The sequence below is a fragment of the Seriola dumerili genome, unplaced genomic scaffold, assembly GCF_002260705.1.
Source record: "Seriola dumerili isolate Sdu_G_001 unplaced genomic scaffold, Sdu_1.0 BDQW01000052.1, whole genome shotgun sequence".
NCBI lineage: Eukaryota > Metazoa > Chordata > Actinopteri > Carangiformes > Carangidae > Seriola > Seriola dumerili.
Genome location: NW_019174307.1, coordinates 1,611,225 through 1,633,711, shown reverse-complemented (window position 1 = coordinate 1,633,711; position 22,487 = coordinate 1,611,225). Strand labels below are relative to the sequence as shown.

The window sequence follows — 22,487 nt, the reverse complement described above, 5'->3', positions numbered from 1 at the left end:
GCAACAATGATCTGCCTCAGCTTGTTACAAGCATTGGTGAAAAATAGAGAGAGAAAAAAAAATCGCGGCTCTTTCTTCCGATGAGTATTCAGAGTAAATGCAGCATGTCAAAGGGGGGGATTTATTAGGTCCCTAAAGAAAAACATTCTCCTGATGATGAAAACATGATTGGGCGACCTGGGTAGCCCAGCCTAACTCCTGCTCCACTGTCACAGTAATTACCCTTGCAGCCCTGTGGCATCCGACCTCGGTGAAAAAGACAGCGGGGAAATAGAGGAGTCACAAATATCAACAAAAGGCACATTTTGAGGCAAAAGGGATGCGACCTAGGAGAGCCAAGCTCCCTGTCCATCACTCGGAAGTGTTGTGAAAGGCTACAAAAGCCCCCAGAGTGAGACTTTGTGGGATTTCGACGTTGCCAAGAGCGAACGCAACATTGCCTTGCCAAGTATTAGGGAGAAGACAAGAAAATCTCCCCCCCCCACACGTAGAGAAATATCAACAAAACTGCAGCATAGAGGCCACATTCACGGGTGCACAAAGCCACAGAGGCTGGATGGTATAGGGCTAAACGGAGTGTATTATGTTGCGCCGATGCCACAAGGTCTGAGGCGGAGGTGGAAGTTAGGCCTCCGCTTTACATTCCAAGAAAAGGGGCACACAACCGTGACTCTGGAGAGAAAATACAGTTGCCCTGTGCCTTAATCTATCATTCTGACTGACATCCTATCCACTGTGCATTGCCAAGTGAATTAAAGACACTTTAAGAAGCTCAATGAACGCCTTTTGTGTCCCATTATCTTCGTGTTCCAGAGGCTTTGTGGGCGACGATACGCATCACTGCATCAGTAATGTCTTAAAAAGGCTGTTTGGAAAAGAAATATCCGCTCATCGGATTCACGCATCCTTTGACCACGAGGCATTGAAAGTAAAGGCGTTGACATCCAAAATGGATAAAAGGGCTCAAGTTATTAGACAACTCCAAGCTGGTTGTTGGCACAAGCTGAAGAATTTCTTCTAAAATGTTACAATTTAATACAATCATCACCCTTCCTAAAGAGAGTTTTGAATATTTAAGTAAATAACGCAATCTAGGCAATTAATATGTCACTTTAAATGCTGTATATTTTCAAGACATTTGATATTTTCACATCAACTTGTTGAGATTTTTAGATCATTATGTTTGATTATCTCAAATGATTCAAAGAACTTTGTATAATTATTGCTATATCATTGTTAATTTAATGATAAAAGCTGTTTCTGTTAGCAGGGTTGTGTTCCTTTAAGTCTGCTGCGTCTTTTTTGAATATATTCATAAACACAAATTCCCACATGCATCTCAGGATGATAAGAGAGACTGTCGTCCAGTCAATAAACGTCGTGGGGCAGGTTATTATGACCCATAGTTATGTTTTGTTGCTAGGTGACATGGTTGTCCAGGTTGGAGGAGTGGTTGAGATAAGATGTTGTAAAGAAATAGCTCTGATCATAGAAAATAAATATTTATTTTTCTTCCGGTCTCTTCATTCTCTCTCCTTTGCCATAATTATGTGAATCCTCTACAAATCATCGTCAGGTCACCTCGATGCCACATGTTCTGCCCAGGCTGTCATGTGAAGAGCGGGTCTATAAGAAGCTTCCTATTTTGAAATAAAATGCTGAAGTGTTCGCCAGAGGTTAAATTCCTGTGTGCATTGGTATTAAAAGGTAAGATGACAGGGGTTAACTTTGCTGAGGCATCACAGCCCTCTCCCGGGTCAAGCACACACTGGGCACCTTTCCACAGGGGAACACACAGAGAGGGTCTTGTTCTGCGGCCCATGTGCGGGTCAGCGCCGGCAGGTAGGAGTGAAATGATAGGCCTCCCCAGAGACACAGCACAGAGGACACACTGTTTCCCCACAGCTAAAACATCCACTGGAATGCAATATGGGGTGGCAGGTAACTTTCAGTTCACCGCATACCTTTATCAAAAATCTTCAAATCCCAGGAAAGCCCCCGCCTGCCGTCTGACACGTTGGTGGGAATTCAGAAACGGGGGAGATAGAGGGCTGGACATGACAGGCATCAAACTGAAATGAGGATTATTTTCTTAAGGAGGCGTAGTCAGCTGTTTTACTGATGTTTGGTCTGCTCCTTACTGGAAACCTACTGAGGTCCTGGGAAACACAAACCTGTCCCTGACTGGATTTAATATTGCTTTAATATAGTTGTTAAATATCAGAGTGTTAGCATATGTTTGATCAACTATTAACATGAGAAGCACAAAATAAAATCTTGTTTCCTATTATAAAAACTTACTTATTACATTTTACATTGTTGTCAAGATTATAAAACATTAACAACCAAGCCTGTTCCCACAGACTCATTTGCACAAAAAAGAATGTGTGAATAAAAATACACTAAAAGTTCAAAGAAAAAGAAATGCAACAGTATAATTTCACATCCAAATACCAATTTTTTTTACAATATTTAATAGTGTGATTAATCCAATTGTTTTTTTTACAGAAGTGAGATGTCAGATCCTCTTGGCTATTATAGCTACACTGGCTGTGGCAGCCATCAAAAAGATTTCAATGTGCACAATGTTGTTTTCCTTTTGTGTATTTTGTTGTACACTCTACACATATGACAGAACTGGACCAAAACCCACCCTAAAAGTCAAGCTCTCCATTCCAGTCATTATCCCTGTGCTGTTGATCCCACTCTGAGCTTATAAAGTTTCATTTCATCTGGAGCGCCAAAACCAAACCAATGCTGCATACAGTAGAACCATGAGTGGGAAGTAAAACAGGTTAACTGCACACTACCTGCCCAGTGTGAAAAGAACAGGGAGCCAAAGAACACAAACTGTATAAAAGAAAGTCAAGTAAAGAATTAGCATTCCAAAGACAGAGATATATTTTTTCTACAGTGTTGGTAGACCAAACAAGGACTGAACATTATGGGATATTGGACTTAGATTTAACAGGTGGCCAGAAAGGGGACTCCAAATATTGCTTCGTATTTGCTAGATACATATGCAAGAAATATGGCAGTTGTTAGCTACAGGACAAATCATATAAAACTGATAGGCTAACTGCTGTCATTCTGACCTCTAGTGGTAAAAAATGGTTTATATTTAATGCTGTATATACCGATATGTGTCACCTTTCATGCTGATAAAGCACTCTTATTTTATATGCAAATGTGCAGACTGTGCACCCAATATAAAAATTAGATTCTAGTATTTTTTTTTTTTTACATGTAATTAAAAAGCTTCATTTACAGAGTAAGCTAGTCTCAACACTAGTGAAGAGAACTTCAAATACCACACACACTGCCCCTCTGTTGCTGTAACAAGAACAGAGTCAATATACCGTCAGCTTATCAGCTTCATGTGGCTAACGTGTTAGCAAACCATATCCCATTTATCGGGGTAGCAGATACAGCAATGTGAACATTGCATTGGAGTCACACCTCCCTCCACATGATCCAGCCCGCTCTTAATTTATCTCTGGCTCTGTCCCAATATCTGAACTTCTAGGGTGTGTTCTGACCGATTTTAAAGTAGTGCAATTACATATAAAGTCAATGGAACAACTCAAGTGGCCAGTGCGACTAAATTAGGCAGTGCGGTGTAGACGCCTATATAAGTCTTTTTCATGAATTTAAAAAGACAAGAGAATTTAGCAAGAGTTCACATGTGCTTAGTTGGAATGACTGCTGTTTAGACTGCAAAAGTCAAATTTGGGTGAATAAAACAAGGTGAAAATCACATCTTTAGATTGTGTTTCTCCCTCTCTTTGTCAGCCACTTTTTTTTACATTAGCAGTTCACCACTCGACAATGGGAACACAATCAGCTTTTCTGAGCTAATGTTTGGGAGCGGCTGCCCAGGGTTTTATATGGGGTGTCTTTCACAAGCTTTAGGGGTTCAATCATACAGAGGGAAGGAATTAAATCCATGAAATTAACATGCTAAGTCGGTGTGGATTCTCAGTGGGAATGTCTGAACTAACAACCTTTCACATTACAAAGTGTCATTTTTAAAAAAAAAAAGCACAAAAGCAGTTTTAAAGGTCTCATATAGTCTAAAGGTAGACGTCCATGTGTTGTGTGATCATAAAGCAGGTCTAGGTTCTATATTAATACTGTGAAAGTATCAAAGCCTCAGTCCACAGAGAAATGCACACAGCCTGTATTCAGAAACTGAGCCTTAAAACCAGCTGCCAGTTCTTCTGTAACTTTGTGATGTCATAACAAACCGCTCTCAGCCATGCCGCAAGCCCCACCCACCTGGACCCACTATCCAACCTTGCAGGATTTGGTGTCTGTGAGTGTTTACCTGAAATCTGCTCTGAGACTCTGAGCCTCTTTTCTACAAATACAAATATATCTTCTTATGGATCAAAACTTCAAATACAACACTGGAAAAGTGTAAAATATGGGACCTTTAAAGACGAAACAAAACAGAAGATTTTTACACGATTACTTATTTAAACGAAATTTAAACGTTATTTAAAACAAGAACATAAAACCCATCTGTGTGTGACTCTGAGGCAGTTTGTGATCTGTGTCTGTTCAACAGCGTAATGCCTCTTTGTCATGCCTTCACGCCGTTCTTGAAAATGTGTCTTTGCAGTCAGTTCATGTTCTGATCTCCTCTCAGCCGTCTGTCAGCCTGTGTGCTGCTATTACACAACAACCCCTCAACGCAAAGCACACAGCGTGCATTCTCCCTGAGGTCTATTCAAGACCCCCTCATCTGGTTCAAAGTCTAGGCTCTGTACTTTGGTTTTACATGAGGGTTTTACTTTCTGCTCGATTGTTATCGCTCTTCAAAGTTCTGCCTGAGCGCTGCTGACAGGAGCAGCCAAAACCGTCGTCTTCATCAGGGGCAAAAACCACAAGCATCACAGATACACAAGGAGCAATTACCACAGGAAACTATTTCTCACACACAGACACACGCACACACACACCTTTCACACACCTCCAACCTAAACATCAGCATGAAGAAAAGAAACTCCAAAGTCAAGATGTTCAACACAAAAATGTAAACTTTTTAGTCCAGCTTCTGGCATTAAACTTTAACAATGCTTCTTTCTCACTAAATTGCAATCAATTATTATGCAATGTGCATTCTACACATCGTGTCTTCAAGATAAATTGCTGACATGTATTTTGGGATTCAAATTCTGCCAAAACGAAGTCTCAAACTCAGTCTTACAGAACAGCAACAGCTTCTGAAACGTTCCTTTAAATCGTAAGTGGATGTTCATTGTTTATACTCAGCATGACGGACGCTTGGCTACCTCGCTTGAGTGACTATTTTCAACACTTTAGCACCACTTCATTATTTCAACCACAGCTCTACTGGCAGAGTCAAGGCATTCATTTCCCACAGCTCGCCATGTGCCCACAGACCTACACGCCTCGGTGCCAGCTGTTTGTCTTCGCCACTGGACAGCTCAGCACGTCCAGGAAAAGCCATCCACGATGCGCTAGAAGTGTCTCTACAGTGTTACTTCCCAGCAGCACAGGAATTATATTGGTTAATGTAAAGTATGTCTGTGCAGTGCTGGGCAATAATATTGTATGCGTGTATGATTTCAGTGTTGAAAGGACTGTACTACAGCACATGACATCATCTGGATCAGTGGTCCTCAAAGTCGGGTCCAGGGATCCCCAGGAGTCCTTGACGGGCTCCCTGGGCGTCCCCAGCGAAAAAAGGAATCATTTATTGTCATTATAATTCCATCCATAAGTAACACAATGACACGTATGACTATTTTTCTCATGAGTTTCAAACACTTTCTGTGATAAAACATCTAAAAGCAAAAATCTTATCAGATGGGGGACCATGGGGACAAATGGGGGTCCGTGGTCTAATTTGTGTCCGTTTAGGGGTCCTTGATGTGAAAAAGTTTGAGAACCACTGATCTAGATCAGGGCTGCTCATACCCCAGGGGGCACTTCTGCAGTTGCCAGCCTAGGTCAGTTGTAAAACTTTAATGTTTGCAAGTGTGTGAAGACTAGTTCGCAAGTGAACAAGAAATCAAACTAGGTGGCTACTTGAAATGGATAACCACACCTAGTGGTGGGGCTACAAATGCAAAACTTCTGAAAAACAAAAGATAAGCTTAAACAACAGGCTCAGGATCACAATATCTACATTTTTATGTGATTAACAGTATTAAATATCTCGCAGTTTGAAAATCAGTTCAAATGAAAACATTTGGATGGAGACGGGTGGTGCTGATGAAGGAGCACTGGAGCTCATGTGATCGGGCTGCAGGAGTATGTAACACAAACAAGGTTGGGAAACCCTGACCACACCAAAAAGCACTGGAAACGCACATAAAGGCATGTCGGACGGGGATAACATAAGGCTGTGGTTTGACTGAGCAGCTCTACACAAAATGAAAAGGGACCTTATTAACTTTGAAGTTACAACAGTGAAGCAAACATTTCTGAAAACTTGCATCCTATTATGTTCATTCTACTGCATGTCTGATGAAATGAACTCTGTGCCAGTCTTTACAAATGTGTTTATTACACATACAAAACTAACGCCATATCAACACTATTCATGATCACCTCCAAATAATTGTCACCAAAAAACGCTGACATACCGGAGGCTATTTACAGCCACAGTTTGGCATCAGGACAGACTGAGACCACATCACAATTTTTAAGGCAGGATGTGTCTGCCATAATTAGTAAGAGTTGAGGCGCTGACATTTTTCCAACATACAGAGCTCAGAAGACTTGTTCAAATATATATATATATATATATAGGCTACACATTCAAATATACAGTGGGGGTCCAAAAGTGAGACCACTTTTCCATGGGAAAGATGTCTCACTTTTCACTGTATCAGAAAGTGTAAATTCAACTCTGATGGGTATGGATTTACATAAACACAGGCAGCTGTATTATTTCATCATAAGAAATAAATGTAACCCTGATTAGCCTGCAGTGGGAAGTGAGCTACTGGGTCAGACAGAGCAGGGGGAAAAAAATCAGCGCAGGTCACAGGTCAGTGACCACATTCCACAGGGCAGAGAGCAAAGCCTCGGGCTGTAGAACAGTATCACATGTAACAACTTATATCATATACTTAATTCAAATTATATACAAATGTAAACACTCACCAAAGTGGGCAGAAGGAAGGAACAGGAAATCGTTTCCATTACATCACTGCAGGTAGAATCCCTGTGTTTTGTCACGGAGTGCGAGCATGACTGAACTTGGACTTTTCTGAGTTGCCCCTGGCAGTCATTATGGTGAATGAGTTACCCCCATTCACTCACCGAAGCTGTGTTTGAATGCCTAATGTCAGAGCAGGTATGACACACAATATACCTGGATTAATGGTTGTGTGCTGACCGCTGCCTGTACTCTGGTCTATTGTGTGAACTGGCTAAAACACGCTTATTATTGCTGCTGATAGTCTCGGCTGTGGTTTATCTTCATTCACTCAGTTTATGTTTAGTTCATCAGGTGGAGGCAAAGGTCGAAGATTCTTATCTGAATCCTCGAGGAAGTCCGATAAAAAAAAAAATAGTCAGTTTATAAATCAGACACGTGCAATGTGCAAGTCAGTGAGAACAACCTGATCAAACACCCGGTCTGCAACAACTCTTTAGCCAAGTCGTGTTTGTCAACTTCTTACCTTCCTCAGAGTCTCTTTCTTCTTCTCCTCTTCATGTTGGTGAACTGGCATTTGCAGAAAGTCCTCTTCACAGCAGATGAAGCTCACCGTGCATCCCATCCGAGCAAAGCCAGGGCGCACACGTCCAGACCCATTCAACGCCTCAACGCTCGGTCCCTGCCTCTCACGACGCTGCTCTGTGGTTGAAGAGTTATTATTGTGGCTTTATTCCGCTCGAACACAATACACAATGCGATCTGCGCGGCAGCTCTGGCATCACTGCGGGCATCAGGAGAAAAACAAACAAACAAACAAACAAACAAAAAAAACAAGCTTGCATGCAGGAGATTCCCGCTGTTGTTTTCAGCCACCACGCGCTGACTGAGAGCCAGTCTGAAATGAAGTGACCTCCCACTGCAGAGAGACTGGAGGACGAACAGGTAGTTCTCCTGCAGAGACCCAACAACACGCTGGAGTGAAAGCGCTCTCTCTCTCTCTCTCTCTCTCTCTCTCTCTCTCTCTCTCTCTCCTTTACATTTCTGTTGCCATATGGCTTTGTGATTGGTGGTTCAGGCTGTCACTCACAACTAACACTGATTGTTTAATACCCTTCAGAATAAAATCCATCACTTGGCTCTATTTTAATTATTTGATCCCAGACACTGTAAAAGAAAAGGACACGTGAGCTGGTGCGTTCATTAGGCCTGGAGAGTCTACAGAGATGAGACGTAGCCTCGGCTCGTTCATGACCTCCAGACCCAGCTGCTTCACCAAACCACTGGACTGAGGTCAGCTGCTGCACAGTGCAGGGAAGCCGGTGGAGTCTGATGAGGTCAAGAGCTTTGTTCTTGTCATGCAAGTATGTCTCCCCCTGCTGGGTGATTGATGAAGTATTATTCATAAGCAATATATTTTATAGAGCTTAATATATAAGTGCTATATTTGAAGTCCGTTAACGATTGCATGTAAATACATTTATATAATCCAAGCCTAACTAATAACATTAATTATGGATGCAGCCTGTTTTACAGTGACAGAGCGAGTATTGGCAGAGCACACCAGAGTGGAGCAGAGCTATCATTAAAGTTATTAGATACACCTGTGGTTTTCCTGCTTCACCACATCAGTGTCCATCAGCCAAACATCCAGAGGAGAGTATGCTCCCTTGAGATGCTCAGTATGTAACAACACTGAGTACACCCCTGGTCAATATCAATAAAATGTTAAGTAATTACAAATCCTGTCCATTTAATACAATTGATCGGTTTTTAGCCAAAGCTGAAAAAGAATGAGGCAGATTACAGAAGGTTCTTTTGAGCTGGTCTTTGCTGCAGGGGGTTTTGCTGTTCTACCTTCCACTTTAAAGTACTCCAAAGGTTTTCTGTTGAATTCAAGTCAGGGGACAAACACTTCACCCACCCTGTTGAACAAGAGACCATTTTATTTTCTTTAAAAGTTACCAGCAAATTCATGTAACCACATTATTACCCAATCCTTATTTCATTCTTAGAAAAGCGCAACATTCAGCAAAGCATTGCTGGGTCTTGTCTGTGGGAACAATGAGCATTTATTATGTCATCTTTGCGGTCAGTGGTTCCTCAGTTGCCTCAAAACATTAAGGGCAACTTTGTGTTGTCCTTTTTTTTTTAACAATGATATATATAGCCTTTTAAAAATATAATATGTATGAGCATAAACATTAGTTTCATTTTTACATTCACATTCATTATAGTAAAAGTTTGAGACCTGCTACTACAGTCTCATTTCTACATATAGTATGATAGACATTTCTTAAAAATAGGTATAAACAGTTCTTTCATTCATATGCAACATTTGTATTCAAAGCAATCTGCAAACACAAATTAAACTGCGTTTTCACATCTTCTGTCCACAAAGCGAAGGTTTACTGGTTGGTCTGGAATCAGGACAGTACGGCTGATGCATTTCACCTTTCCCATTGTGGGGTCAGGTTTGATTTCAAACAGCCTGATTAGCTGAAAAAAAAAAAAGAAATATGGAGTTACTGAGGTCACTTTATTAAAGACCTGACATGGCAACACAGTTGGGTCCTACAGTAATTTTTTCATGTGACTAACTTGTTAACTCACTTGTGGGAGTCCTCACAGTTTCACTGTTGATTTGTAGCAGCAATGTTTACATCAGATATTGTGCATTCAGTAGATGGTTTTCCCACTCGACACTTACTTGAAAGAGAACCATATACATCTCAAGCTCAGCAATCCGGCGGCCGACACAGCCTCTCACTCCAAAGCCGAACGGGATGGAGCCAAATGGGTTCGGCCTCTCACGGCCGTCACGGAGCCATCTCTCCGGCTTAAATGTGAACGGCTCTGGGAAAGTGTCTTCATCATGACTGATGGCATAGTGACAAAACGCGAAAGAGGTCTGGAGAAACAACAGTTTAGATAAAATACTTAAATTCGGATCTATAGATATAGGCATATACAGCCCTTTATTTGAAGTGAGGAATAAAAATGTTCTTACTTTTATTTTACGCATTTCAGGTGTTTTATCTAGCGCTAGTAACACCAGGTCGGTGAGCCAATCAGAAGACAGGAGGCTCTGAGCCTCTCTTCTGATTGGCTGACTGTTTTCTGAGTGATCAAATAAAAACAAAGCAGATTTCAGTAAACACTAAGAGAAACCAAATCCTGCAAGGTTGGATGTTGGGTCCAGGTGGGCGGGCTTGGGGCATGGCTGAGAGTAGTGACTGCTTTTTTGTGACATCACAAAGTTACAGAAGTCCTGACGGCTGGTTTTACAGCTCAGTTTGTGAATACAGGCTGTGTGCATTTCTCTTCTGACTGAGCACTTTGATACTTTCACAGTATTAATATAGAACCTAGACCCGCTTTATAATCAAACAACACATGGACATCTGCCTTTAGACTATTAAGGACCTTTAATAGTATTATATTTAGTAAAGTAATTTCTTAGAGAAATAGATACTATTACTAGACTAAACTTTTACTGCTAGACATTATAGACTTGTAGACTTCTTTTGCAGTTATAATACAACTACACACATAACTGGTACAAAATTGGTACAAAATAGTTAAAAATGTCAAATATTGAAGTATCCTTGGTCAAGATACTGAACCCCACCTTGCCCCTGATGGCTGTTCCATCAGTGTGTGACTGTGATGTATGAATGTGTGGGTGAATGGGTGAATGTGACAAGTACTGTAAAGCACTTTGAGTGGTCAGTAAGACTAGAAAAGCGCTATATGAGTGGAAGTCCATTTACCATTTACAAAATATGCAATAACTTTTTTTAAAATAGAAAATAAAAAAAAACAGACTCACTTTCTTTGGAAATTGATATCCACCAATAACAATATTCTTTTCTGTCATGATCCTTGCATTCATGGGAACCACAGGGTACATCCTGCAAAACAAGAATGAATAATTTGTGTAAAATGATACAGAAAAATAACTGGAGGTTTAAATCTAAATTCCCTTCCAGTACCATGTATGTACATGTTTTTATATCAGTCTAAGTGGCTGCAGAAACCTATCACAAAATCATGACCTCGCACCTCAGTGCTTCCTTGACAACAGCCCGTAAATATGGCATCCGAGTGATCTCAGCAGCGGTGGGGATCCGATCTGCTGGGATGAATGTGGACCCTTCTTTGTAAAGTTTGTCCTGGATTTGAGGGTGACTGGACAGCAGGTGCAAAGTCCAAGTGAGGGTATTGGATGTCTTGATAAAAAACAAAGAAAATGCCAATAAGTAAACAGGCAGAGAGAGACGTGTACCTTGCATTTATGTTCTGCGAGTGGGGTGTCTTTGGGCTACATTTATAAGACTCGTAAATTGATGGCATAAGGAGTTGGCTTGAGTTAAGAAATAAGCATGAAAACAACAGATCTTTTTCTATCACATTTACCGTATCCACTCCTGCTAAGAGAAGCTCAGTGATGCTGCCGTACACATCCTTGAGGCTCATCTCAGTGTTTGAGAGGAGGTATGTCAGGTATTCACCCTTCACATCCTGGCTGTTGTCTACACACTGCTGAATAGCCTCCATCTTCTTGTCAATCAAGTTTTTAGCTAGAATAAATGCAGAAATGTGTTTCATTTTAGTATATGAACAAAACATAATGGTAACCTTTTAATTTACAGGCTGTTAACTATGTAGTAATTATGTGGTAATGTGAAGAAATTGCCAAGAGTTACTGTAAACTATTGGGTAATTACAGAGTACAATTGAAGCAGAATAAAGAGGGTTGGTATATTATTACTGGATTGCACAGGCTGTTAGCAGGTAATACCAAGTCTCATATTCTAACTGCATGTCAACATTGTTGTTGCTCAAAGTAAACACAGCAGCCAGTTTCCTCCACACTGTCAAGTACATTCAGTAAATAAACCTAATGTATTTGTAACAGTCTGACCTTTCAACTGTGAAAAAAGTGCAGATAACTTTTCATTCAACAATCAAACTAATTTTGATACAGCACAATTGAAATACAACAGTTGACTACTGGATCTGCTTTACTTGGTAATTACTTAATTTCAGATTACAATTCTCTGTTACTTAGATTTTACTCATTTGGCTATTTTTTAAAAGTTTTTTTTCTATTATGTAATCAATGGTCTTTAAATCAAAGGTTGGTATATTTGGTTTGGTATATTTCTTTGAATTTGAAAAAAGTCATAATATTTCGAGAAAAAAGATTCGAGAAAAATATTACAAGAAATAAAAATGTAAAATTTTCGAGAGGAAAAAAAACAAAAAACAGAATAGACTCAGTTTGTTCACAATCTTTTCAATGTCCTGATGATGATATTTCAATTTTATTCCCAAAATTAATACTTAATTCTTGTATTTTCAGATTTTCCTTCCTCAAAGTGGCCCTAATACTCCGTCCTACACAAGCGCACGCACGTCTGTAAAAGTCATGGCAACAGAACGGTGACGCTTGACCGAGGTGACGTAAGAGCTTCAGACCTGTCCACCTTCTCATTTGCACTTGGACTTGACCTGTGTTAACCCGATGCAAAACTTGTCTGTTGGAAAGTTAAACTCTTGAACAGCGAATCCCCTGGAAAAAACCTCCCGGATAAACCTGACACCTGACAACAAACACCTGGAAAACTACACTGAAGAGACACCTGCGGAAAACTACTGTAAATTTCAGCTGCTGAAGACCATGGCTTTGGATGGACCCCCCATGGAGGAGCACCTGCTGACCCGGGCACGACGGTGGATCACCTCCTTTGCAGGTAAGACATCTTCTAATTTTATGACAAATACATTAATTAATCACAAAAATGTGGTTTCAGTATAAAATTAGCACAAAATTAGTTTAAGTTGTTGAATATAAAGATAAAAAAATAATAGAATGTTAGTCGGTCTGTTAGGAAAATATAGTTTTGAGTGATACTCGACGTTTTCTTGTTGTAAAACTTTTATTAGACTGTAAGAACGTGCTCAGTTTCCCGGGTCAGGTGTGGAGTGTGTTAACAATTGTGTATTGACTTGAAAATATTGTTATTTTCGTTTGATTGCACCAAATTCTCCAAATTTGGCGTCGAAAATTTAGTAAAAAAGATGGCGACTGGGCCTTTTTTTGAAAAATGCCAAAAAATATATATTTTTGTGACCATGGAGACGATGGAACATAGCCTACGTCGGAACCTCAGAAGGTGCAGGCCGAACCAGACCAGGGTGCGTTCCCTTTGTGTGGAGAGCCCAGTTTGCTTGTTAGGATTGAAGTTAAGCTTCAAATGTTCATAGACTTTTTCACATTTTTAACTTATTCTCAGACTAACTCCCAAAAACGCGGCAACAGACCAGTCTTGTCATAGAATAAAAGTGGCTATGAGAGTCCAGTGATCAACTCTTACAGCTTGTACTTGACATGAGGAAATGTCAATTTAATAATTTCCATAAGAACTGTACTGAATTGCGATTTAGTATTGTCGCTTTGGTGGAGATTATGAGAGCGGTTTGTCCTGATGAACTACATGACAAACCACTCTCATCTCCCACTGTCCATCCTGCTCCCTGCGTCCAGCCCGCATCAGCCTCCTACATGCAGCTCATCAGCAGTAACAGCAGCATCGAGAGACTAGTCTGCTTCACACTATAGCTCAGAAAGGTTATTGTGGAGAAGCCCTGTTGTTGTTGATGCATGATTTAATTAAAATGCCCGTCATTCAGCTGTGCGTAATGACGCACGCACTTCTGCTGTCCTCATCACATGCCTTCATTAAAAAAAAGTGACATTAAGTGTAATTATCAGTCCGATATCTCAGTAATTTATACAACTTATCATAAATAGATGAGTTCACAGTTCAACCACCTCGCAAGGTGCGTTATGCGCATGTTCTGTATTTTTATGCACAGATGGTACAATGTAACATTTACCCTCTCTGCTGCTGTGTGTTAAGAGTTAACTCATATAACATTTATATCTTTACTAGTAGATTGGCCTATGTGGAATATGTCTAAAATAATTAGGCTTTAGTTTTGAAAATTATATGAGAGTTATTTATTAGAGATGGAAACTTCCTGTGAGGGGTTAGAAGCAGTCTGCACAGAAGTTTTGAAAATTAATCTTTATGGTGTTAAAGTCTTTATGGTGCAAAGGAGAAACTTTTCTCAAGTGCCTTAAATCATTTGATGACCTGGGAAGCAGACTATTAGCAATAGTCTCTCCTCTCTCCGCCTGCACCCAACACGTTGTGGATGTCCAGTTTTCACGTTGCGATCTTATTAAAAGGCTTTGGCTCTGGTTGGTGGACTCTGAAACCAGATTCAAGGTAACGCGAGCAGAGTGGCGAGCTCATTGTCAAGCGATGCTAAAAATGTGTTTACAATTAAATGTTTCAGGGAGCCACAGTGTTTTGCACACACATGGTTTTATAATCTGAGATAAACTGAGGCGCCGGTGATGAAGTTGTATGACCACATTCCTCCTTTAAGTGATGAATCATTTTGGACCATGACTGTGGCCATGCTCTTATTTTAGGATGGCTGGTGCAGTTAGAGTAGATGTGAACACAATCTACGCCAAACATTATTATTTACATCTTCTGTTTTTTAAATAAATGTACAATGTTACATGTTTATTCTTTTCTCCCCTCAGGCGGCTTTTGGCGTTCCAACAACGAACACCCTGATGCTGCGAGTCCTCCTGCTGACCAGGATGGAAGATCTCCGTCTCCTCCGCCCCAGCAGCTCCCATCACCACCCTCCAGGATGGAGGGGCAACAACCTGGTCCTAGTGCTAGTTTAGCAGTTCCGCATCCTGTTCCTCCTCCTTTCCCACACGCTTCTCCTCTTTTGCCTCCTGCTCCCGCTCCTTTCCCGCATGCCGCTCATCTTTTGCCTCATGCCGCTCCTCTTTTGCCTCCTGCTCCCGCTCCTTTCCCGCGTGTTCCTCCTCCTTTCCCACACGCTTCTCCTCTTTTGCCTCCTGCTCCCGCTCCTTTTCTGTGTGTTCCTCCTCCTTTCCCACACGCTTCTCCTCTTTTGCCTCCTGCTCCCGCTCCTTTCCCGCATGCCGCTCATCTTTTGCCTCATGCCGCTCCTCTTTTGCCTCCTGCTCCCGCTCCTTTCCCGCACGCTGTTCCTCTTTTGCCTTGTGCTCCCGCTCCTTTGCTGCACATTCCTCCTCCTTTCCCACATGCCGTTCCTTTTTTCCCTCATGCTCCCGCTCCTTTCCCGCACGCTGTTCCTCTTTTGCCTCCTGCTCCCGCTCCTTTGTTGCACATTCCTCCTCCTTTCCCACATGCCACTCCTTTTTTCCCTCATGCTCCCGCTCTTTTCTTGCTCGTTCGTCGTCCTTTCCCGAATGCTGCTCCTCATGCTGAGGTCAACGTTGGTCGGGAAGAAGACAGGATTGTCATCCCTTGTCTTGAACCTGAGACCATTGGACCATCCTTCCTTGACGACAGCTCTTTGGAAGAGGCCTCTCCCTCGACTTCTGGTCTCAGCTCCTCCACGAAAAGGGACAGAGAAGACAGCGACCAGGAAGAGGCTGCAGCGAAGAGGCCGAGGTTGTCAGATGACAGCGACTCAGACTGACTCTAAAGGACTTCCATACCTTCTGGAAACAGCAGAGTATCCTTGAGTCAACCTTTTTGCCTTCATTGCTGACTGACCGCAGCTGTCAAGGAGCATCAGGCAGAGTAAATGATTACCAGGCCTGCCCTTGCGTCTGGCAGGGCTGTTGACACCTCAGGTAGTGTCTTGCATTGGGGGGCATCTGTCTATCATTCCCTCATGTTGGCAGGGTTGATGTTTTGTCTCTTTTCAAACCCTGAGGGCTGGCCTTTGCATTTGGCAGGGCTGTAAATGTCCCAGGTAGCGTCTTGCAAAGGGCTTTTTTGTACTTTTGCACATTTTGGTACGGCGGCTGCATCAACCTTTCTTTCTTTCTGGAGGCAGGCCTTCGCGTCTTGCAGGGCGAAGTACCATTTTCTTGGTTGTGCATTTAAAATGAATGATAATGATAATAATAATGATATTCCTTTTCACAGCACTACTTGCTCCTACTGGCTCCTACTGGCAGGTCTGCAGTGTGCCAGCTGTCATGTCCTCCCAGTGAAGCTAATCAATGGCACAAGAAAAGGATTGACTGGCAGCACCGTGTGTCATGGAGGGAGCACATGGCTTTCTGCAGTCCTCCCCAGGTGAAGAGCGCTGCACTGCACAGGGATGGAGAAGAAGAGCGGGGAAAAAAAGCTCCCAAATCAAGAAGACAAAGCACTTTACTTTCTCACCACCTTTGCTTGCTAATTGATTGCATCGATGCAATATGAGCAAACCTCAGGGAACATAATGACCAGGAAAGCTCCCCAAAGGCAGTCTGGGTAAAGTCTGCCTAACCTTGATTAGGATGCCACCTGAATGCGTTCCTTCAGAGGTCTGAAAATGCATTCATGTTGCTAAAAAGTTGTCCGGCCTCCTCCCACACTCCAAACATGCACGTTTATGTTATTTGGTGTCTCTAAATTGCCCATAAGTGTGAATGTGAGTGTAAATGGTTGTTTGTCTCTATATGTCAGCCCTGTGATACACTGGCGACCTGTCCAGGGTGTAACCCCACCCTTGACCCAATGTCAGCTGGGATCAGCTACATCCGATCCAAGCTGACCGAGGGCAAAAAAGGTGAGTATCAGCTTCTGACTGTTTATTGTTTATCCTTGTATTACGCATATTTATTGTTACTGTTATTATCTACTTGATAATTAGTCTCACTAACCATGATTTATTTTGCTCCCCCTCTGCCTCCTGAGCTGCTGCTGTTCACTGAGGACAGAAAAAAGTGAGTACGAGCTTCTGACTGGAAGAAACTGATCTAGAATAGTCTTTACTATAAAAACAGAGCTACACACTGTATGCTACACTTGTTTATACATATAATATCACTTGTTGTGTAATAATTCATTAAGACTTTATTTGTCTGTCCCACTAACCATTATTTATTGTTCTTCCTTTTTACCACCTGAGCTGCTGCTGTAAACTGTGGATGAAAAAGGTGAGTATGAGGTATACTAACTACATGCCTGTTTATTCATATTCATATAATGTCACTAATTTAGCAGTTCAAGGACAATTTGTTTGTCTGACCATTATTTTTTTCTCTGTCTCTCACTCACACTTGACACTTGAGCTGCTGTTTACTGAGGACAGAAAACGTGAGTATGAGCTTCTGACTTTTTCTTCTGAAAATTACGTAGAATATAATATAATGTAGAGACAGTAATGTATATAAATGTGTATACTAGCGGCATACCTGTTTATTCATGTAATATAACTATTATTAATATTATTTATTGTTCATCTTTTTTACCACCTGAGCTGCTGCTGTAAACTGTGGACACAAGGACGACTACAAAGGACTGTCCCCCCCTGTAACTCTCTCAGAGAAACATTATTTTGTTAAATAAGAGAATAAAAATATTTATTAGGAGTTTAACAGTGTGTGGACCCACTCTTTTGTATACTGTTTAGCTGAAGGAAATTATTTACCATCCTGCCTTAAATGTCCTTGAATCCCTAGTTTTTAGTGTGAGGTACAGCTGTGAATCATCAGCAAAGAAGTGACGAAGAAACTTCTCACAGAAGTCCAAGGATGCTTCAACATCATGGGAGATACGTGAAAAGGAATTTTCGATATGTTCACCATGAGAATGAATGTCTCAGGGTGAGAGGACAATATGAGGCCCTAGGTCACAGTGCCATATCTACTGCATTAAATCTTACAGGAGGAGACACTCAGGCAGCTCCTCCTGTGGTTTATGCTGATATTTCTGGTGCCACAATTGATAACAGAAGACCTTGGATGGTCAGTAACAAGTGGCTTGGTGTTCTGAGACCAGCACCTGGGCGTGTGTAATCATGTTCGCTTGTTTATGGTTAATGGACCAATAGAAAGACCACCGTTGATAAGTTTCTCCCTAACAATACGGGGGAACTTTTGTCCCTGAACAGAGTTTTAGGTCTGTGAGAAGGTTTGCTGATGATCTCAGAGAAATATTTGGCTCTGGCTTTTTTTGGCTGCTGTTTGGAAGGTGATGATGGACTTAAAACTGATCTTTATTAAAAACAAATTCTCAGACTAAAATGCTATTTTGCACTGTAAAAGTTTTCGGCTGCTGTGTTTATTTTGGGCGACAACAATGTTGACATGGTGACTGAACTAATATATGAGACTTGGTATTACCTGCTAACAGCTTCTTTACAATGCAATAAGGGATATTAATGTTTTAGATATTAATGGTAGCCTATACAGAGAAGACCCTGCCAAACTATTCACTATAATTAGTTCCCATATAATTACAGACCAACCCCTTTATTCTGCTTCAATTTTACTCTGTAACTGGCCAATATTTCACAGTAACTCCCAGTAGTAATACTACTACAATTTGAAATTATACTGAATTTACTTGACTGTTATTTCTTGGTAATTTCTTCGCATTACTACATAATTACTATATGAACACCCTGTAAATTAAAGGGTTACAAAATGAACTCCTAACCAGCTAACCCCGTCTTGTCACTTTCTGATACGAGTCACTGTAGAGTTTAATTTGCCCTGAAGAAACAGCGCTACTCAGATGGCAAACTATAACCTCTTGTATTGTAAACTCCGATGATCAAATGACCATCATCACCACCTGCTCCCGCCAAGAAAGCACATTCTGCAGCAGGGAGAACTTAAATTTAGCAGTTCATTAAAAAATTAACTTCAATTAATGACCTTTACCCAAACACATACAACAAATATATAACTAAGAAAGTCACATCACTATAAGATTTAAGCATTAGCTCGCTAAAATCAGCAGCTTGTTATCTGTTATAGGACGAATTAGCCTTGTGAAGCTAGCTGGTAGCTAGTTGGTACAAGGATCACCTTACTGTGTGGGTCATTGATGAGTTAGGGTTAGCTATTAACTAAAGATGCATGCATGTAAAGATTGCAAAAATCTGCTACTAAACACAACTCACAGAAGCTGAAGATGCCATCCCAGCCAGCGATGTAGCGTCCCCAGTACGGTAGTAGATTACGGCTCCATTTAGGCAGTACGAACACAGCCATGCTGTTCGTGAACATCTGAGATATGGCATTAATAAAGTCATGTGTACCTGCAGGAATTTCTTTCTCCAGACACCCAACCCTTGTCTCAAACAGAATGGAGGCAATACCTGAGTGGCAAAGGTTAAGATTTAGGTTCAGAAAAAGAAATCATCAGGAACATATGTGTAAAACTTGGCAAAAATTAACTTTAATATTTAATTCATCCATACAAGATAACAAAAAAGTCACGTTTCATTTGATTTGAATCATTTTACCCTTTACCCTCATTTTAACCAGTGCAGAAGATTTTAATATTCTCTGTGCATTAAGCAGCTTTAACTGTCTTTTAGATTTTCTATATACCTTCCAATGAGAATAGATAGAGCTCGTTGGCCATGTTGGTCACCAGATCTCCTGTTGGGCTGCACTGGCATAGATAGTGGATCCTCTTGGTGAAGTCTGTAACCACGTCAGTGATAACCTCACCATACTGTTCAGAGTCCTTCGGGTGCAGCATACGCTTGTTCAGCATCACCCTCAAGTTGTACCACTTGTCCCCCTCCCTGGGAACAGAAGCAGAGGCACAGTTTTTTGTTTCGTCATGGTTTAGGTTTCCATTCGGGTGGTCCTTCTGTATTCACCCATGGTTTCCGATGCAAATGTCAAAAGTGGTTGCTGTTGGTAGCCATCAATGCACAGGAAAAAGAAATTAGCTCTGTGCCACATTGTCATCAACAGTGTTAAAGAATATTGTGTCATGTAAAGTTATAGCCCATTTCCTGCTGTCCACATGGATGACATACAGATGGGTTACATATTAAAGGAACAAGGGAACATGGGCTCACTGAATGCTTTAAGAATCATGAAAATCAGTGATGATTTGCTTTGTGTGTTCTTGTTGTCTCCAGCGTTGGAAATATGATACAATTTGAAATGTTTAAGTTATGGAGGAACATGTGGAGACGGTGTGTATGGTAATATTTCTACATGTCTGAAGTGAACACTTTCAACACAGTTGGCTTGAAAGCCTCAATGCTTCAACAAGGCTTCACCAACATAATGGCCCTCACAGTCTCGAAATCTCAACCCAACACCTATGGGAGATTTTGGAATAATGTGTTAGGTTCCGTGTGACTTAAATTTCATCGTTAGAAGATTTAAGTGTGGCTTTTTTTATGTGGACGTCCATGTACCCTCCAATTTGATAGATGGTTTGCGTTAGCGTAGCCTGCGATGGACTCAAATTCCCAGGTTTAATTATTGTTTCAGTCTGACCCTGAGAACAACTACCTGTCCACAGCTATCCAGGTGCACATACCCAAGGGAGTTTAATTGTGGAGTATAATTGTGCTGTGTATTGATAAATCCAGGACGCTGTCTGTGCTGCACTAATAATCTGTCAGGCACAAGTGAAGAGCCACTGACATTATTGTTGAATATTGTAGAGCTCCCTGCACTGCACCACTGTTTAAAGAAACAGTATCACATCTTAAGAAATATGCCTATTTACTTTCTTGCTGAGCGTTTGATGATTAGATTATTATCATCTTATATTAGCATTAAGTCCTGAAGCAGAGTGAAACAGCTAGCCTAGCCCTGTCCAAAAGCAACGAAATCCAGCACCTCTAAAGCTCACTAATCAACACAATATGTGTTAACTGTTCAATCTGTACATGTGAAACAAACAAGATAAAACAAGTTAATTAGTGAAGTGTAGAGGAGCTGGGATGCAGACTTTGTCGGCATCTTACTTTAAAAAAAATTTCCACCAACATCCAGTCAAAGTCTTATCTGAGACTTTGAGGTTGAAATGTCACTCAACTGATCCTATCTTCAGTAATAATTCATTCTTTGGGATTTCTAAACTGCAAATTCTTGTTCCTTTTTAGCTAACATATTTGTCAGCAACAGCCGAGCCTACTTATCAGTCAGACTTTCCTTCCCTACAACACTGAGTTGGCCTCAAGGAGATCATTTACTTAATTTCATTATTATTTGTTCACTTAACTCAAGGCTAAGACTGCTGGGAATTTAGACCTTTGAACCTTCCAGCCTGAGTCTTTTCAATACAAACTTTACAGTCAGTCCATCCTAATCACATGACAGCACTTTGCTGTTTACACATTTGACGGAGCTTGTGAGGAAAGGGAGTATTGCTGTGCAAGTCATACAGTATATGGCAGTCTTACTCAGTGAAAGGCCCATAGCCGACTCCTTTCATGTCACGATAATCTTTCCACACAGACATGTCTCCTCGGCTGGGGAACTTCTCGTCGTTCCTCATGATTTCCTCCAGCAGCTTTGGAGTGTTCACGGACACCGACTTCAGTCCGTCTCTGTATATGGGCCCATACAGCTGCTTCTCGTAGATCTGAAAGTGAACCCAAGACACACGACTTAACAGAAAAACTTAAGTTTAAGCAATCCTATCACGCATGACGCAATAAGAAATATAAAAATAATTTAAATTTCTGTTAATATCAACAAAGTCAGAATATCTGTCCCATCAACCGAATGCATTGTGTTGTTTGACTAGAAAATACATTGCACATTTTTAAAGCCAGAGAGCAGAGCATGTGAGCATGTGTTTACCTCACAGACAGTGCTCCTGCAGAAAAGGGCTAACAATCCTCTCCTCTGTGAGAGTGATGTGGGGGTTACTATGGGAACAATGGTAATGCAACCTGCCTGAATTTTTCAATTATGCATTGTCACTGGGGGAGAATGCACTCAGAACATCAGAATCAAAACATACCCTTATGAAACCTGCAATATATTATCAAACTACACAACCAGAGCTGTCATGTTATGTCAGGAATTTCTGGAATGCATCAAAATATGCATCATTTTTGGATGCAGGTTATAACCAGGACCCATCCCCGTGTACATCGGTGTCATCCACAGACCATGCAGAGCAGTGTACTGAAGCCTGGCGTACCTGTAACTCATGAATACGGTTGTAGAAACCCTGAAACACCATTCTGTAAATCAGCTCCAAGGGGCTGACATGAGGCAGGTCCTCCACTCCACGAGGTTTGTCCTGGAAGGCGGTGGCAGAGGAAGCGCCCCTGGAGTAGACACGGGCCACAGCAATAAGGCAAGGCAGCCGCCAGCTTCCATTCCTTTGTATTTTACTCCAGGACAGCCACGCAGCCATGCTGAGGGGAGAATGGCAAATACTCCGGGATCCCGTTACAGTCAAGAGACTAGCTGAGCAAGGCGGGGCCATGTCTCACAAAACATTTAACCCTTCCAGCCCACCTCTCAAGGATCAACCAGGACCAG

At 41.4% G+C, this 22,487-nt stretch overlaps 2 protein-coding genes across 5 annotated transcripts in view; both read right to left on the bottom strand.

Annotated features, from left to right (window-relative positions):
• LOC111218778 (tensin-1-like) overlaps positions 1–8,065 on the bottom strand; it is a 173,738-nt gene extending 165,673 nt beyond the window's left edge. For all 4 annotated transcript variants that reach the window (XM_022741243.1, XM_022741245.1, XM_022741246.1 and 1 more), the window contains exon 1: positions 7,662–8,065. In XM_022741243.1, the coding sequence (XP_022596964.1) occupies positions 7,662–7,760 (99 nt within the window). In that variant the 5' untranslated portion in view covers positions 7,761–8,065. The remainder of the gene's footprint in view (positions 1–7,661) is intronic.
• Positions 8,066–9,063: 998 nt separating this feature from the next.
• LOC111218457 (cytochrome P450 27C1) lies at positions 9,064–22,359 on the bottom strand. The gene is made up of 9 exons (XM_022740773.1): positions 22,141–22,359; positions 21,392–21,573; positions 19,566–19,765; positions 19,133–19,330; positions 11,555–11,718; positions 11,201–11,367; positions 10,968–11,049; positions 9,846–10,046; positions 9,064–9,634 (listed from the first exon to the last, which is right to left on the bottom strand). The coding sequence occupies exons 1-9, from the start codon at positions 22,357–22,359 to the stop codon at positions 9,503–9,505; spliced, it is 1,545 nt and encodes a 514-aa protein (XP_022596494.1). The 3' UTR covers positions 9,064–9,502.
• Positions 22,360–22,487: the final 128 nt, after the last annotated feature.

Excerpts from the sequence above, each read along its gene's own strand:
- LOC111218457 (XM_022740773.1), bottom strand. The coding sequence starts at position 22,359 with ATGGCTGCGTGGCTGTCCTGGAGTAAAATACAAAGGAATGGAAGCTGG. Across the intron at positions 19,766-21,391 it reads GGCTATGGGCCTTTCACTGA|GGAGGGGGACAAGTGGTACA; the intron begins GTAAGACTGCCA and ends TTCTGTTCCCAG. Across the intron at positions 9,635-9,845 it reads TGTATATGGTTCTCTTTCAA|CTAATCAGGCTGTTTGAAAT; the intron begins GTAAGTGTCGAG and ends TTTTTTTTTCAG.